The sequence below is a fragment of the Rhinolophus sinicus genome, chromosome 5, assembly GCF_057876585.1.
Source record: "Rhinolophus sinicus isolate RSI-liver-muscle chromosome 5, RSI-T2T, whole genome shotgun sequence".
NCBI classification, from domain to species: Eukaryota; Metazoa; Chordata; class Mammalia; order Chiroptera; family Rhinolophidae; genus Rhinolophus; species Rhinolophus sinicus.
Window position 1 is genome coordinate 84,291,202 of NC_142505.1, and position 18,708 is coordinate 84,309,909.

The window sequence follows — 18,708 nt, forward strand, 5'->3', positions numbered from 1 at the left end:
GAAGAAAGATTGTACAAAGTGGGATTACCAGTTCAAAGGGTATAAACATTTTTATGACTCTTGATACATACTGCTAAATTTCTTTTCAAAATTGCTGCATTGATCTCTGCTGCCTCCAGCAGATTATGAGAAGATCAGTTTCACTGCATTCTTGCCAGCAATAGGTATTTGGATTTTAAAACACTTTCCTCATTTAATAGGCAAAAAATAGGTGTCATTTTTGTTTTAATTTGGATTTCTTTGGTTAGTAGTGAGGCTGAATGCTTTTGTTATGTATGCTTGTTTTTTAGCTGTATTTTCTGCTCTGCTTTACACGTTGTCTTTTCTCCCTTTTAGACCCCAAAACAGCTTCTGAAACAGAAGTGGATATCTGTGCAGAATGGGAGATCAAAACCATCACTAGTGCTCTGAAGACCTACCTAAGGTAGGGACTTTCCATTTGCTGAGTGCCAGCTTGTTATCAGGCAATCAGGAAGAAAGCAGTTTTATTTTCAGCCTCCAGAGAGCTGTGGGGTGGGTGTTTGAGATGTGAAAGCAGCTTCGGTGTGGGTGCAGTTAGCTCAGCTGGTCAATCCGATTGTAAATCATCTATAGTTGATGGGCTGCCATGATGCCATGGGTGATTCAGGAAGCTTTCTGCTTTATAAGAAGCTACTGTGACAACTCGCCTTTCACAAAACCTAAAATATGGTAGTCTCTGAAATTCCTGAATACTCTATTAAGAAAACAAGGGATCACATATCCCCTTCTGATGCAAATGCACGATTACATACCCTATGTATTTTGTGAATAGAGGGGATTGCTCACATTGGTCCTTAAAAATGAGAACTTAATGGAACTCCTTTTTGATTCCTTCTGCTTAGAATGGAAGAGATCACTTTACTGGAAAAGAGACTATTTTCCTGTAATGATCTAGGCAATGTTATATCTGTTACCTCCCCACCCCTCCATCTGTTATTAAGGGAGTGGTGATTGACTAGCGCCCCCCATCTCAGTTTCATGAGTAGATTGAAATTTATGCTAGATTTGGAGGGTATAGGAATATTAGTTTTTCGCTGTGGTTCTTACACAGGAAGGTAGGGGACCCAGCCTTAAACAAAGAGGAGAACTATCATCATGAATGGCGTAAGCACTTGTACAGGTTTTGGTGAAGATTCCCTTGACTCAAAAGCAAAGGAGGAAAGCCACAGAAAAGGAATAGGTGGTGCTAGTTTATTGGCTATTGGGGGGATTGAAGGAAGGATCTTGAAGTCAAGAATAAGATGTAATGTAAGTGATGGCTAAGAGTTGACTTAAGAGATCTGATGAGAATAGAGTAAAACCTGAGCCAAGAAAAAGAGTCTGTTGAGAAGTTTATTATCTGGACTATCAGAAAAACCTCTGATACGTTTATAGTTTAACATGCTCATTAAATATTCATACCCCAAATATTACCATTGTAGTTTACACAAAGCTGTATTGTAGAGGTTTGCCCTTAGCACTTCATTTTACATGTTGATATTGATTTTCTAATAAACAATAAGTATAAAACATGTTTTATTAAATGTATTGGGGTAACCTAGGTTAATAACATTATATAAGTTTCAAATGTATGATTCTGTAATATATCATCTATATATTGCATTGCATGCTCACCAGCAAAGTCTAGTCTCCTTCTGTCACCATATATTTAACCCCTTTACCATCTTCAGCCTCCTCTCAGCCCCCTTCGCCTCTAGTAACCAACCACTCTTTTGTTGTCTGTGTCTATGACTTTGTTTGTAAAACATGATTTTTAAAAATAGCAGGTAAAATTTGATTGTGTCCTGCCTGATGTTAAGGGTTCTAGCCCTTTGGCATTCTCGAGCAGCACTCCATAATGAATTCACCACAAAAACACCTGCAGAAGTCTCTCACAACACTTACAGATGAACTGATTCTAATAACAAGGTGCTGGGAAGAGAGGAGTGCGTGCAGATATTTGCAAATGTTTAGTTAGTTGCCTGTTATTCAGACATATCTTAAAATGCTCTTGTTGATGAGTGAGTCACTGACTGAAAATGAAATCTCTTGGTTTGTGCTAGACTTTTGCATTAGGACTTTTCGAGTTGTCACTACGAAACATAGTTGTATCCATTCCCTTAAAAAGGAGCGAGAATGAAAATTTCAGCGGAAATATCGGGACCTTGAAAAGGGAAACTAAGTTGGTCTAAGCTGCGTTGCATTGTTTCCCTGTGATCTTTGTCTTTGAGAAATGTAATACAGTTTGGCAGTCTCTAGGCTGCTATTTTGAGAGAATATGATTGTTTTTATTAAGCTGACTAGTCTACATCCGTTTATTCCAGAATGCTTCCGGGACCACTCATGATGTACCAGTTTCAAAGAAGTTTCATCAAAGCTGCAAGTAAGTTTTCTTTTTGTCACAGTTTTGAGGAGGAGGGAATAGATTTTTTTCTATTTCAAAGAACAGTCAGTATCCCAAAATAAATATTATCTAACCCTTCGTATTCCGCATGTTAACTACCCACATACACGCTCATGAGACCGACACAGAATCAAAACGAAACCACGTCAGGATTGCTACTAAGGGCCTTGCTCCCATGTCGAATTTACTATAGAGGAGAGAAACTTCAGAAGTATGTTTGTGGGGGTGGGGAGAGGAGAGAAAAGCAAGTTTGCCTTTCTAATTTTGGCTATTGGAGTTCTAACTCCTTGGGTTTTTCCCAGCCCTTGAATAGCATTTTGCAGAATGAATCAAACTTTTCACATTACCTAAACTGAGCCCTGGAAGTGTTTTCCTCAGTGCAACACCATTTATATAACTTCCCAGTCTGCTTTCCCGCGTGGCTTCCTTTTATAGCTTCTGATCATTCTTAAGCTATATCATCCGGGTCCCTAGCGTCATATTACTGGTATTAAAATACAGAAGGATTAGACGCAAGCTACCCTAAGTATCTGTCTACGGGGGGCAGGCCTCCTGTAGGGCAGTGAGATATTCTCTGAGCTTCAAATCTCGCGTGAAACCCCACAGTGCTGCTATGCCAGTAGCCTGTGGCTCTCCCTGCATCCTTGAAGCCGTCAGTTTGTTTACCCTGGTAACTACTAATGGTCTAAGTTAGTAGCAACTAATGTTCTGATGGCCTTGTCTGCTCGTAGTTGTCCCCTTAAAACAGGGAAGTGAAAGACATGAAAGCAAGCTAGGAGTTGAAGATAGTGTTTATTTGATTTCTTTCTCAGAGAAATTCCAAACCCATAGCAACCATTCTCTAAGTAAACCCCACATCAGCCCTATAAATAGGTGGAGTGAGTACCATCATTCTATTGCCCAGACAAACGCAATCACTTACCCAAGTTCTACCAATCGAATACGACAGGCCGTGACTTAGGTGACAGGCTTGCAGAAAGATTTACATATTCGATGTGCCATTCCTTTCTTCTGCACCAGCCTGGCTATCACACATGGTCTGAGAATAACTGGACATTTCCTTTGATTTCTTTGATGTTGCCCTGAGGCATTGTTTTGATATTTGAGACCCTTGCAATGTTGTTCATGTACAATTTGTTTATCACTTGGTGAGGGCATAAAGTTCCTTCTTTCCTTGAAATGAAGCCCTCACTCTAGGGAGCCAGCTGCTCCCAAATTTGTTCCTGCTTTGAGTGTGCAGTTCACTGGGGCTCCGTTTCACCACGTCATCATTTTGGCTGGAATTTTTTGACGGCCATTTTTTTTTGGTTTTTTTTTTTTTTTTGTATGAACTTTGTTACAGAAAGCACTTCAAGATCTAGTCATTCTAGTGATGAGTACACAGAACAGGATGTTAAACCTTTGAGAAATCCTCAGTCTGTTAGTGCCCAACCTTTGGTTTCTTTTGATTTTTGTCTTGTAAACTGATTTAGCTATGACACTGATCAAATATTCCTTCCCTCCTACCTTTGCAGAGCTGGAGAACCAGGAGTCTCGGGTCTCTGAAATCCACAGCCTTGTTCATCGGCTCCCAGAGAAAAATAGGCAGATGTTACAGCTGCTCATGAACCACTTGGCAAAGTAGGTTTAAGGCTGATTGCTGGCCCTTTTCTCACCCCCTAGAAAGTTCTTATCTTAGCACTAAAACTGTTCTCAGTTCTGCTTACGTTTGCCTCTCCTACTATTGCGTCAGGTATGCTGGAGGCTTAGGAAAGAAATGTGTGAAATGTTAACTGCAGTGGATAACAGCAGCACATGCCAGATGGTCTTTGCAAAGTAGGCTGGGGAAGTGGCTGTGCGACCAGGCCGCTAGGCCGAGTTTTCGGGGGTGGAGAGGGGGTTGCTCTTGTGGTGATGAGCGGCAAGCAGGAGTGTAGCACCCCTGATACCAGGTCACCAGGCAGAGTTTTCAGGAGTCATGTTCTGGTGACGGTCAAGGGCAAACAGGAGTATGTCATGGGTTTACAGACCTTGGATTTGTCGTAAAGAGGCCTGGATTTTAGAGTTAACTGTTCTTAACAAGCCACTTTACCAGCCCTGGACAAGCCATTGACCTCTCAATTCCTTAGTTTCTTCATCTGTCAAATATGGATAGTAGGTTCCCTTTTATCTACAATGTCACTGATTTTTAAAGTTACATGTACTAAAGCCTTTGAAGAAGTGTAGAAGATAAAGGAATTGTATTTGACAAATGCCCGCTTGCCCTCTGAGGTAATCAGAGCATCCAGTGGGGGTCTGATTTTCCTGCCAGGAGTATTTATACTCTTGGAATGGTTTTGAATTTTCGTGAGCTTGCTGGTGTTTGACCCTTTTCAGACCGGCTTTATTGACTCCTTGCTGCATCAGCCACCACATGTGTGTATGTCCTAACCTTCCGTTGACTTGGATGAATGTTTTGGATTGCAGACTGGAGCATAAGAAAAGACAGAGTATAACAGTTAACTTAGCTCATTAGTCCCTATATTCTACTGAACTGATAGATTGTAAATTTGGCCCTTCCCCTCCCTTTGTTCGTGCCGTGAAGTCATTTCTTTGGGAGGTGTTGATACTCTGCTGAGGGAGATTATGGTTTGTTTTCATATTTCTACCAAGCACTTGCTATGGACGTTTTGGAGAGAGAGTATATACTCATATGTTTCCATAAAGGTTTCCACAGCTCTAATTATGAAGAAAGAGTGATATGCGTGTTAGTGAGAAGTAATTAGGCAGAGTCAAGGGTTTCCCCCTTATCGGTCAGTGTTTTTTCTTGCCATGCCATGTCAGAACTGCATTGTGATATTGTTATTTATAAGAAATATGTATTTGGTCATTCAAACGACCAAAATATATTTCTCATATATATGGTCTCCATCCACAATTTGTGGTTCACAGCTCCCTGAACTCTTGGAATTTCCTAAGTTTTGAGAGTGGGGGGGAAAAAAGTGTCTTTTGTTATGGTAATGAGATGATTTTTGGAAAGCACCTAAGGATGGTGGCTGGCTGCCAATGGAAGCAATACTGTGATTAGAAGGTTGGAACTTGCAATCCTGTATCCTCCCAAACCCCCCATGACTGGAGGCTGGAGGTTGAATCAATTGCTAATGGCCAATGATTTAATCATGACTATGTAATGAAGCCTCCATAAAAACCAAGGAACGTGGGGTTTGGAGAGCTTCCGGGTTGGTGAACACATGGAGATGCTGGCAGAGTGGCCACCATGTAGAGGGCATGGAAACTCTTCACCCCTTCCCACACACCTGGCCCTGTGTATGTCTTTCATCTGGCTCTTTTGAGTTATATATATCCTTTTACTATATCCCAGTGATCTAATCAGTAAGTAACCTTTTTCTCTTGAGTTCTGTGAGCATTCTAGCAAATTAATAGAATCCAAGGAAGGTACTGTGGGAACTTCTGATACAGAGCTAGTAAGTCAGAAGCACAGGTGACAACCTGGATTTGGGATTGGCATTCCACATTGGAGGGAGTCATTGGCCTCTCTAATCTGTGGCCAGTCGGTCAGAAGCGCAGGTAATCTGCGCTTGCATCTGAGTGTGTGTGTGTGTATTGGGGGGCAGTCGTGTAGGACTAAACCCTTAACCTGTGGAATCTGACGCTATCTTCATGTAGATAGTGTCAGAATTGAGTTGAATTCTCGTACACCCTGCTGGTGTCCTGAGAATTGTTTGAGAATTGACGCTGCCCCCCACAGTAGAATTGGGTCCGGAATCCCAATTCATGAATGTTTAGAAAAATTAAAGCATAACAGAGAACATGCAAGTTTGCAAGGAGAATGCCCCCAAAATGTCAAAGAATCCTGTTGAAATGTGTTTAAAATAATGGGAACTGAGCTTTAAAAAGTAACTCCAGATGCTCAGATGACGGTCTGCTGCCTGTTCCATACAACCCAGTCAGGTGTTTGTTAAATGGAAAAGCTGGTTTAGATCTTACTTGCAAACTTTTGCACCCTTGCAGGGCCTGTCCCAAACAGAGGAAGTTCCAGATACACACACGTACTCCCACCAAGCATCTGTAGGGAGGCTCATGAGTGCTTTATGGCCACTGGATGGTAAGGAGGCCTCCACGCCTGCTGGGAGCAGCTAGACGAGAAGGTTAGGGACCAGCTGAAAGCAGTCGGGCTCCTCAAGCTGCACAGTGTGATGAGAACTTAATTGCACTGAGAGGGACCCAGAGTAAATGGGGATCCAGCAGAGCCAGTACTGAATTTTCCCATTTTTTGAATGCCCTGAGGATTGTTAGAAATCTTTAAAGAAAAAAGATTAAAAGAGAAAAACCAAAACCCTTAAGGTAGATCTGGAACAGCTGAGCCTGTTCATCTCCTGGTGGATGGTTCACTTTCTCTTTGTTGTTCCACTCTCTGCTCTCCCAACCCCAGTAAGTTCAGTCCATCTTTATCCCTAACCCAAGGGATATGCAACTGGACTATGCAAGTTACAGTCATGAACTTGACTTTTTGCCTTCCAAGGAATTTAAACCAATTTTGTTGCTAGAGGTATTTATTTTCTATCATTTCTGGAGCATTATACATTGTCTTTGATACTTAACATTGATTTTCTTTGGTTCTGTGAGGTTACATGACATTTCCTTGTTCATTTAACCATTAAGAAATCTACCTATAGACAAACTCTCATGCCTGTAAAGTGAGTCTGTCAGAGCCGATGTTAGAACACACAGACTCAAGTTCTCAGCCTGCTGTCTTCTTGGTCTCTGGAGCCTCTAGATTTGAAATGTCTCGGAGGAGATGGGTATAAATGAGCACTGCTGAATCCAGTAAGGAGCATTTATTTAGGTCTAAAAAAAAAAATTCTTTGGCACCCAGAGGAGTTCTAAGATTCCACTTAAACTGTATATTCTCGTTTACAGCACTGTCCTATTTTAAAATCAAGCAGTAAGGGAAAGTTAGCTTGGGACAAGGGGTTTGTCTGTTTCATTCCAGTTTTCTCAGGTTCAGACTTAACCTAGGATACGCCTGAGCTATTGTCCTCTGGTCCATTTGCTTAATGGTCAGCTTCCTTCCGAAGTTTTGGTTTCAGGGCTGGTTCTGCTGGAAAACCCAGTGTTTACTTCTCTCATTACCTACTATGTTTGCCTTGTGCATCACAGGCGTCTGGTTCAAAGGGACGACATTTTGTATTGTGTATTTTGTAAAGTACTCTTTTGAAACACTTTCCAAAATTGATTTCCTTTAACTGTGGAGGGAAAGTTAAGACATTTTCGATTTAATCCCAAGTAGAAATGCATTCAGAGGGAAGGAACGTCTTAAGGGGAAAGGATGAAAACTTCAAACCTCCAAGCAAATATGATTACCAGGGTACATCCAAATCACAGAGCTCTTGGGTTGATTTCAGACCTCAGAGGGAACATGAAAATTACAGGCAACTATGCACATATTTTTGTTGTGCCAGCTCAAATCTACTATGATAATTAGATGTTTTCTCTTTGGGTCCTAGGATCTAGTATACAGTCTGGAGTCATGTGCGTCAAAGCGCAGTGAGACTCACGTGGGTGCTTATCTACCTGGACATCGCGGGGCCCCACCCCCGGTCTACTAAACCCGACTGCCTGGGAATCTGCATTTCTGGTTTATTTCCCAGGACATTATGACACAAACAGTCTTTTCTGAATGGGCCATATGCAGGGATTTTCTAGGAGAGAGAAATGGTATTGAAAGGAATGGATGGGGATTTCAGAAGGTATTAGAAATAGAAAGAAGAAGCTCAAAGCAGTGAGTTCAAAAATATTTTATTTTCATAATTAAATTACTAAGAAAAACATATGATTTTGATTTACCCTATATTTACAATTCAACTTTGCTTTAAATTGAGTGTTCAGCAAATGACTCTTTTAAAACCACGCATAAAGCGTTTTTTATTAGTAAAGAAAATTGTCCCCAGCTAGCTGTGGGGCCTTATGGAAATCATTCCATCTCTTTGAGCCTCAGTTTTCTGAGTTTCCTTTCAATCATGTGATTCTATGCTTTTTCATCATCTAGAAGAGGGAGTAGAGAAGAAAATACTTCCCGATCTTATAATTGTAGAAGGAAATAAGAGCAGATGAGTAATAAAGACTAATTTCATGGTAGTGCCCTGGTGTTTACATATTATGATGACCCCAAGTACGTTGTGTATCCCCACACAGGCCATTCATAGTGGGTCATCGTAACTTCATTACAGTGTTTATGCTGCGAGGGAGGATTTCAGAAGACTCTCCTTATATCATGAGTGACTATTAAAAGTACCTTTTCACAGCTGGTTTTCCCAAGACGTATTGAGAAATAAATCTTAGCCTCTTTTCTTTTTTGAAGCTCCTGTTCCTTTGTTGCTAGCGTATTGTTGGAGAGTCACAGCCCTATTCTTGCTTTTCCAAGGAGATATTGTATCATTAGGATGCTTTGGGCTGTAAGAAATAGAAAATCCAATTCAAAGTGGATTAAACAATAAGGAAATCTATTGTGTCATTACATACGATCAGTGCTGAGGGCCGGATAATTTCTCAGTTCATGAAATGCTCAGGTTATTTCCATGGTCCTGCTCACAGCCAGCCTTACAGTATGGGCTAGTTCCTCGCAGGGTCATAAGCTATTGCATTAAATCCTTGCACGTTAATGGTTGTCCAGAGGCAGAAAAGGCATTTCTTCTTTGAGTCTCCTTTTAAAACCTATGATGATACTTTTTCCTGAAGTTCTCCCAATGGACTTCCCATCACATCTCATTGGTTAGAAGCAATCGCCAGCAAGGGGAATGGGACCACCAGGGTTTTTTACACCGAACAGGATTTACCTGGGCCACTTGTGGGAGGCATGGGTCCCAGCATAAAAGCAGAGCTGTGAATAGGTAGCTCACAGTGCCTACTGCAAGGCTGAGGAAAAGAACATTTCACAGAGCACATTCAGTCTATTGAACGATCTTTGCATGGCACGCTAACTCAATCAAGACATATGGGACCAAAGGTCAATGTGGGAGGGAAGATGAATACATCTGCAATGTGGGCACATATACACTAAAATTCCAGGATTTGGGGGGTAGAGGGTGAGAGAGACATGCAAAAAGCAAAATCAACTGTAGTCCCATTGTTGCTGGCTGATTTCTTATTATTCTTTTCATTATCTTATTGTCTAGTGTATATTTGAATGTGTTACATGTTGTGACTTCTGTATGTTGTCGGGATCATTAAGGAATATTGTGGGGCAAATACTTGCCAGACAAGTGAGACTTTATCAAACTGTGTAGACTCCATTGTCATTAGTTATCAAGGGTTGAGCACCTAGTGACTTGGCTGTTTTCTCCTTCCTGTGACTAGAGTCTGAGTACTTCCAGGTATTCTTGCAAATGAAGAAGGATGTATTCATATTTTCTTAATGATCTAGAAGCAGAGTGAATTGGGTTCATGTGAAAATGCCTGTAGTTATCCAGAAACTCATTGCCAGGCCTTGACACCCTGGAGGATGGGCCCTGGCGGTTAACTAGCATTCCTTGAAGTCCTTAAGAAAGAGTCGAAATAAAAGGAAGTTGGCATGGATACTTGGCAGGAACACATATCTTATACCTACACTCTAGTATTCTTTCTTCCTTAACCCCAAGTCTAGAGGATAAGATTTAGCTTAGTGAAGAGCTGTTGAACACATGAGGAGAGCTAGTTATTTCCTTGCCATCAAGCCTAGTCCAAACAAAATAGCTGTGGAATTTTACAAAGCACATGTACAAGAAAACAGTACCTTTGAGATGATGGCTTTCTAAGATGGAACGCTCCTGTGAGCTTCTCTGGCAGCCTTCCCTCAGCCATACACCCGGCTCCTGAACCTTTCTTCTCTCTAGTAACCACTGGACTCCCACTGCTGCCGGCACAGAATTGCTTGGCTGCTGGGCCGCTGGTGGTGTGGCCTCATACCCCCATAAAGCCACACTGACCACAGTCTTGAGTCCCATTTGGCTTCTGCCTCTCTGACTCCTACCCTGAACTGATAGTTCTGGTGATTTTAACCCTTAGCCATCTCCTGAACTCATCCACTTTTCTCTGTCTCCATGGCTAGCCCCTTCCTCCCAGTCGGCATCGTGTCTTTTCCAGGCTGCTTCCCAGCACCTCCCCCCCGGCTTCCTCTGGCTCCCTTCCAGTCCGCAGAATGCATGCTCTGCAGCCGGGTACTTGGAACACTGCAGATCTCACCGTGTGATTCCCCTGCTTCAAGAAAATGTCAAAGGCAGCTTCCCCACTGCTCTTAAGATAAAACTCTAGTCTGGACTGGACCCTTTCAGACTTTGCAGCCACATCGCACGTCCCTCGTGACTGCCATTGCATCCCTATGGCGTGGAGTGCACTCACGGATACTTGCTGGGTAGAAGCATGATGGTCTCGTGACCATTCCTCAAATATTCTCTTCCCTGCTCCCTCTGTTTGCCTTTTGTAGCTCATTTTCCTCTGTCTGGAATGCTCTCTCTCTAGCCTCTGCTGCCAACGTCGACCTCATGCTTTAGCCTCAGCTCAGATGCCTCTGCCTACAAGAATCCTTGCTGACTCAGGTGCCCTCGCACTTCCCCGAGCTCCCATCGCCTGTGCTTATTCCTCTTGTTTAGCGTGGCTCACATTCCACCTTTACCAGGTGTGTATCTTCTCTCTCCTACTGGGTCATAAGCTCCCAGGGGACAGGCAGTGTCATCTTTTATCTTTGTTTCTTACCTAGAGGTTGCAAACAAGGGCCTCTAGCCAGAGCAGCCCACACGTGTTCTATGTGGCATTGTTGTCCCACACCTTGCTGTTTTTAACATTTGGACAGGTTTCCAGCTTTTGTAACGGGGGTAATTGTACTTGAAAAAATTCAGGTCTCCTTGCTAACAGTTGGCTGGAACTGGAACTGAATAGAGGCCACACCCTATCCCCCCCCCCCCCCCCCCATGCCTGCTTCAGTTTGCCTGGTCCCCAAACAGTCCCTTTGGCCTGTGTGCCTGGCCCACTCTTTCATGCCCCCTACCTGCCTGGCTACCGTGTAGGCATTTGGGTTTTCAGCCCAGGGCCTGACTAGCTGCTAATCCCCAAAGAGGGTCTCAATATTTGATGATTACATCAATGAATAAGCAGAAATGGGTTGGGAGAATTACTTCCTTGATCAGCTCTGTTTTACTCCTGAAAGATTTACTATTTCTGATTGGAGGACCCGGTTAGAAGTGGGAGATATTGCCTGTTTATGTGTATGGGGTGGGGAGGAGAGTGTATTTTTTTTTTTCAAGACTAAGAATGAGATTCTCAAAGGACCTGCTCTAGCTATTTTTGGCAGAGCTGAAGGAAAGTCTATTTAAAGGGACACTGCAAAGAGGACAACCACATGTTTTAGAGCAAACAGGCAACTTAGCACTTTAAATTAATGGAAATGCAAAAGAAGAAATTAGAGCTCAACCCTTATTTAGCCTAACTGCCAGACCTTTACTTACTTTCAACCCAGGAATTTCTGTCTCCTGTGGCCTTCCAACCTTCCGGGTTAGGGGAAGGAAAGATACAAGTTCAGTTTAAGTTTTTTGCTTACAAAAAGAAAAACAAAAAAATCAAAATTTCTGAATTCAAGGAACTAAATCTTTCACATCATAAGAAATGCCCCGTTCTGAAAGGGGAAATGCTTGGCTTCAAGCTGTTAAAACTCAGCAGTCTTAGTGCTCCTTTGATTTGGGTCTCTTGTTTGTTTTAAGTTGTTCCACTTTTGTTTGGGTTAAGTTTTTCAATGACTTTTCTGTTTTCTGATGCACTTCTTCCTCTTCTGCACCCTTGGAGTTCCCCCTCAGATTCAGGAAGGAATGAAGAGGAGGACGCTGTCTTTTCCTTTCTTCGTGGCTGCCACCATTTATTTCGGGGTATTATAAAAGTGAAAGTATTAACGGACACCATCGCGACTTAGTTTCTTCTTTGCCAACCCTTAGCAGAGCCAGATTTCTTTTTTATTTTTTTCTCCTTCTCCTTCTTCTTTTTTGTCTCTTTCATTTCTGATTTTATTTGCGTCCTCTTGTTCTTTTTCTTGGTGCGGTGAACAAAAGGATTGTCTGTTTATCTTTTCAAAAAACCAGCTCTCCATTTCATTGGTCTTTTCTACTGTCTTGTTAGTCTCTATGTCATTTATTTCTGTTCTGATGAGCCATATTTCTTATGCATTTTCTCCAGGGGTGCTTTCGTTAAATGTCTTTCTTTGTGGCTGAGCAGCAGTTTCTAACTGATTCTGCCACTCGCACTGTTTGGAACACTCTCTTGCTGCATCCTCTTTTCATTGCATGGTGAACATTATCGGTGATACTTATTGTATTACACTGACTGGTTTCCCGACTAATTCTTCACATCTATTGTAGCTCAAATGTGGCAGCTGCAGCGAGGCAGCTGGCAGACTTCTAGGTAGTTGCAGTTCATCTGTAGGGGCTGAGAGCATGGTGGTTAAGAGAGAACATTCTGGAGCCAGACTGCCTGGTTTTGCTCTTGTCTATTCTGAAACCTTGCTTGAATTCACTTTTCTCTGTCCGAGTTTCTTCATATGAGAGAGGAGAATTAATAATTGTTTCAGAAACTTTTAAATTAGCACATCAGATTCTCCTAGCTTCTCCGCTGTATATTTCAGCCCCCACTGGAGTGACCAGTTGTGTAACCTCCAGCTCACTTTATATAAGTGCAGCCTGAAAGCTTGTAGCTTCATGCCTATACCATGTGTGTCCTGCCTCTTACCTCCCGCATGGCACAAAGTGGCATGCACACATGTCCAACCTGGAAGCAAAGAGGTCTTAAAAAAACTCCCGGGGGTAACCTTTGAGTAACGGGAGGTTGGAGCTGTGCATCCTAGATAGTCGTCATCAGACAGCCTTTTGGAAGATGGGCCCCAGAGACTGAGCCGGTATTGGTCCTTGAACCAGGCAGTGGCTAGCTTTTCTGCCTCATGCCCCTGGGGACTCCCTAGTAGCGTGGAAGCCTTTACCTCAGTCTCTGCTTTCTGGGAAACCTCAAGACAACAATAGTTTCTACTCTTTTAGAGTTGTTCTGAGGATTAAGTTAATTAATTCACATAAAGATCTTAGAAGAACGTCTGACATGTAGTACAGCATCCATAATGTAAGCTTTTACAATCTGTTTGAGAAATCGGGGTGGAGGCAGGAGGGTCATGGAACTGTGCCTTCAGGTGAGGGAAGACAGGGGAATCGTTCAAACAGTTAAACCAGACAGTCATTCTTACTGATGGGATGGGGCTTTCTTCACAGTCTGTTACTGGCCAGCCAATCCCTTAGGGCTGGATGCTGAAAACACCTTACACACGGCTCTTATCTTGGGAGATTTTTGAGTGTGCATGTGTTTACTTTGCTTTGCTTTTGTTTCCTTGGCAGCTTAGTTTCTGTGTGTTTGGCCCAAAGGGCTGAGCATCTGTCTCACCCTTCCTAGCGAAGGAGGAGCCAGCACAGGGTCCTCTGGGAGAAAGAGCCATTGCTGTTGGCTCTCAGGTCCTACCTGCCACCAGGTCTCGCCCTTCCCTGTGAGTCTTCAGGGCTACTCAGGATGAAGATGCCCCCCCCCACCCACCCCCCGTAGGGTATAGGGTAGCCAGTGCAGCTTTCTGAAAGCACAAGCTCCTGGGGCTGGTCTCTACGGGAAGTTAGCAGCTACTCACCCTCACCCTCCTGCAGCTTGGGGTCGCAAGGCTGATTTCATCTCAGAAGCAGCTGTCTTGGCTGCAGTTTAATAACTCTTAATTTCCGGTAGGGGGACAACACGTTATATCATGAAGACTCATCTTAGTCTGCACAGTCTGGAAATTTCCACTCGTCTTTGTGATCTTCAAAATGTCCCTCTTTGTGGGAGAGTCTGACTTTCCTTCTTTCTTACTCGGTGTGACCGCCCTCTCAGATGCCATTCCCAGATAAAACACTGCCATCCACTGTGAAAATGCTTCTCCGTGCCTCCAGATCACCCCTTAGTGCATTCCTCACGTGGATTTCCTTCCCCGAGTTACTGAATTGAAGTATTAATCTACACTCTAAGGAAAGTTGTACATGTATGTATTCCTCTCCATTCTGTCTTGGTAGACATTTTATAGTTCAACTGGAAAGAGAGTTTGAAGAAATATTCAGGCAATTTGAATTTTGGTGTCAGTCCTTTTTGCTTTCTCACATGTATAGAAGTGTTTTTCTTCAAGTACTTTGGCATACTGATTTAGCATTTCCAATTTGGTATTCTAAGTGTAAATCATTATTTCTTGGTTCCGTGCAGTAGGTGTAGAGGAACCCATAATGTTTGGCTTGTTAGTATATTGCAAGCAGGCCTTCCTATGCACTTGCATAGGATTTGATAGACTAGGATCATTATTTTATTAAAGTCAAACTTTCAGTGAGAAAATGGGGTAACCATACGCCTCAAGAAAGATTTGGTCTTTGGTCGTAAGCAACAGAAGTGAACTGTGGTTATTTATAATAAAAAAAAAAAAAGAAAGAAGAAAGGAATTTATTAGACATCTTCTTGGTCAATCACATAATTGGAAGTAGAGTTGAACCACTGGAAAGCAACCACAAGGGGCCCTTATGTGCTTGGTATCTACCACCTGTCTCTACACCATTCACGCTCCTGGATGATTGACTCGATGCAATCAGGAGGACTTCCACAGGCCATACCCAGCCCACCACCATACCCACACCTTTGCCCACGTTTCTGCCCTCCCTCCCTGTGTGATCGAGGAGCAGTCAGTGCCCCCAACTCAAGGCACCCCCTTCTCCTGGGGCACTGGAGCCGTTTTCCGATTGCATCCATCCAGACTTGGCTCCAACACCTTGTCTCTCTCTGTCCTCTATCACTCATTTTTCCGTCTCTACTGAATCTTTCCCATCAGCACATGTTGTCATTTCTGTGGTCCTTCATAAGTAAAAAAAAAAACAGCACAAAAAAAAAGGAAAAACTTTCCTCAGTCTTGCATCCCCTTCTAGGTACCATCTCATTTCTTTGAGCTCTTCTCAGCAGAATGTCTCACATAGTCGTGTGAGTTGCTCTTCCCAAATCCTCTCTTGAACCTTCTCCACTCAGGCTTTTGCACACTCTGCCCCACCAAAATACTGAAATGCCTCCTGCTGGCGTTGCTACATCAGTTTCAGATTTCCCTTCCCTGATGGTTCTGATGGATTTAACGCAGTTTCTCACTCCTGTCTCCTTGAAATGCTATCTTCCCTTGGCTTCCAGGACAACACACTCTCCTGGTTTTCCTCCTGCCTCCCAGGCGGCTCCTTTCCAGCCTCGTCTGTGGTGCCCCAGGACTCAGTCCCTCTGTGCGTAGACCTCAGCGGCCCTCCTCGCCTCCCCTCCCCTCCCCTCCCCTCCCCAGTGAGGTCTTGTTCTAAGATCGCAGACCCCAGCCCCGATGCTCCCTCCACTAGAATTGCTTCAGTTTTTTTTTCATAGCACATATTACCATCTAATCTACTATATATTTGACTTGTTTATTGTTTTCTTCTCACTGAAATGTAAGCTCCACGAGGTCAGCGATTTCTGTCTGTGTCTACACTGCTATACATCCCTAGGCATCTAGAACAGTGCCTTGCACATAGTAGGAGGCACTCCACAAATATTTGTGGAATAATGAATGAAATAAAGGGTGGAAAGGATCCAGGAAACTCATTAGCCTTTTGGAAGCACTACTTTTGGAATGTCTCATAGCTCAGTTTCCCAGAATGCCTGATTCTGTTTTGGCATGAGTTGGCACTTCACAAAAGCTGGAAGCCTCCCTTCAGAACACGTCTTCAGACATGCCCAGGACCCAGAATCATCTCCAATAGTGTGAGATGGAGTGAAGGTTTTAGCTTGATTCACCAACCCCCAGAACTAGACACATTTAAACACATTTCCTCAAGTCACCAGGCAAATGGGTTTTCCTGTGTCAAGCATATCTCAGGCTAGCAGGCTAGTCAGGTTTTCTTGTTCTCGTTATTGAAAGATAACCTTGACATTTTGCTTCTTTAAGAATTACACTTCCCTTCTCACTCGAACTGCCACTTAAACTGCTTTGCATGCCACCTAAATGTGAGTTTCCTTTCCAAAATTGTTGTTTGTTTCACAGGGTTCATCTCCCTGGCCCTAGGCAACTGGTTAATGAAGCAGAAAACACTGGCAAAACCGTAGGTTATCCTTTCCTTGTCATGTTATTAATGTGTTACAAATCTTGACATGACTAGCCCCATCAGAAATTGTTTTAGTCATACTTAAGTCTGATCTTAATTGAAACTTAAGGCATACCTCATGCAAATGTCTCGATGCTTTCCACCCCTCCTAAGCCTCCCTCGTAGGGAATGGGGCGAATCCAAAACTGAATTCTAAATAAACTCTATATAAAGGATCCAAAATAGTGCCTCATTTTAAAATAAAGCCAAAAGAAAATGTTCCAAAGTGAAGCACTTTCAGTAGCAAAAATTCTAAGTTGGGATTTGGCAGCTTGTTCAAAACGATGCTCTCTGGTGTTATTGACAATCAGGGGGCATCTCTGATGAAACTTGCTTAGACAGAGCTGGACTGACATAAAGAAACATGACAGCCCAGTTGGCGTCATTCATTCAGCATGTGTGAGTTTATTGAGCACCTGCTATGGACGAGGCACTAAATTATCCAAGATGCTAATCACTTATTTCTCTGAGGAGGTGGTAGGAGAGATCATTGGCCCAACAGGCAAGGGGTTCTAATCCTGAATTTTTACAGACTCATTTGACGTGCAATCTTGAACAAGTTTACCAGGCCTTAGGTTTCTTCATCTACAAAATAAGGGGGATTATTTTTGTATTAAAAAAAAACCACCACGCACAGACATCCACACGCACGATGCAGTTAAGGAAAACAGAATCTAGAAGGATAGCCATAATATCTTAGCTGTCGTTACCTCTAGATGCTTGGGTTTTCTTCTCTTGGCTTCTTCATGTTTGAATTTTTATAAAATGACCATGTGTGCTATTTAAAAAGTAGTAATTACTTTTCACGAGTGGAGCAGACTCTGTGACTCTTTTAATTTCGAAGACGTCTGTGATTTTATGCATGGGCTGGGTAGGACAGGACCGGGCACTTAATCCTTGGGTATTTTGAGACAGCATCCCTGTTGTCTGCTTTTCTGCTCATTGCTTTTCTACTCAAGAGTGGGCAGCAGGGAGAACGGAGAATACATTTTAGCAATGCTGGAGATGCTGGTAAAACTTAACCGGAAAAGGTTTGGGCTTTTTTCCCAACTGGTAAGACTAAGGACTTTCAACTATACCAATTTTTTTCTCACTTCCTTAGCCATTAGTTAATTGAATGTGAGTTTTACTGTTAGGGTAGAACTGGTCTGAAATAAAAGAAAAATAACAATAAAAAACGGGCAATTGCTTTTTGTTTCTATATTGTCTTTGTCCTATTATCAGGTACTGGGTGAGTCCACTGGCTTTTCACCCACCATAGACCCCTTTCTTTTCTTCTGCTGGGCCTTTTCCAGCCTGTCTGGTATTCTGAGCTTTACCCACCTCTCTGCTCAGATCTGCTTAAAGCAGGGATTTGGAAAACCCTGCTGCTGGTTTTTGTATGGCCCACAGCTCTGAATGGTTGTTTACATTTTAAAATAGTTGGGAAAGAATCAAAAGACGAATAATATTTCCCAACATGAAAACTGTATGAAATTCAAATTTTTGGTGTTCATAAAGTTTTATTGGCACAGTGCCACATGTATTTATTTACGTATTATCTGTGGCAGCCTCCGAATTACACTGGCTGGTTGAGAAGTTGTAAGTGAAACCATTTGGCCCTCAAAGCCTGAAATGTTTACTGTCTGGTCCTTTAGAGAACAGGTCTGCCTGCTCTGTGCTCGAGATTCCTTTTTCATTGGCTGTCTTTGAGCGAAGACCTGTTCAGATGCGTTAACTCCTTCAAGGGATATTTATCGAGGGCCTCCAGGATCAACATTTTATAGAGCTACGTAAATAAACATTGAATAGAATGACTTCAGTTTATCATCATCAAAATATAAAATTTTCTTTTAAGAGGAGTCACTATTAGCTATCCACTTCTGGGCAAAGGGGAATAGACTTTTACATTAAAATTGCAGTTTTCATTTGCTTTAAGTTTTATTTTTTTTAATGTTTCTCGGTACATTTAAAAAGGTTTAACTCTACTATGCTGAGGATTTTTTTTTTTTTTTTTTTTTTTAATAAAAAGGAGATCTCTGGGCCCTGTTCAAGATCTCCTCAATCATAGTATTGGGGGCTTAGGTAGGGAGGGCAGGGACTTGGAGTTTTAATAATCTCCCAACTGATTTCCACCTA

General features: G+C 42.6%; 1 protein-coding gene across 3 annotated transcripts in view; it reads left to right on the forward strand.

Moving 5' to 3' along the window:
• ARHGAP26 (Rho GTPase activating protein 26) overlaps window positions 1–18,708 on the forward strand; it is a 752,092-nt gene that overhangs the window by 598,507 nt on the left and 134,877 nt on the right. For all 3 annotated transcript variants that reach the window (XM_074313709.2, XM_019739058.3, XM_019739059.3), the window contains 3 exons: window positions 337–424; window positions 2,325–2,383; window positions 3,919–4,024. In XM_074313709.2, the coding sequence (XP_074169810.1) occupies window positions 337–424; window positions 2,325–2,383; window positions 3,919–4,024 (253 nt within the window). The remainder of the gene's footprint in view (window positions 1–336; window positions 425–2,324; window positions 2,384–3,918; window positions 4,025–18,708) is intronic.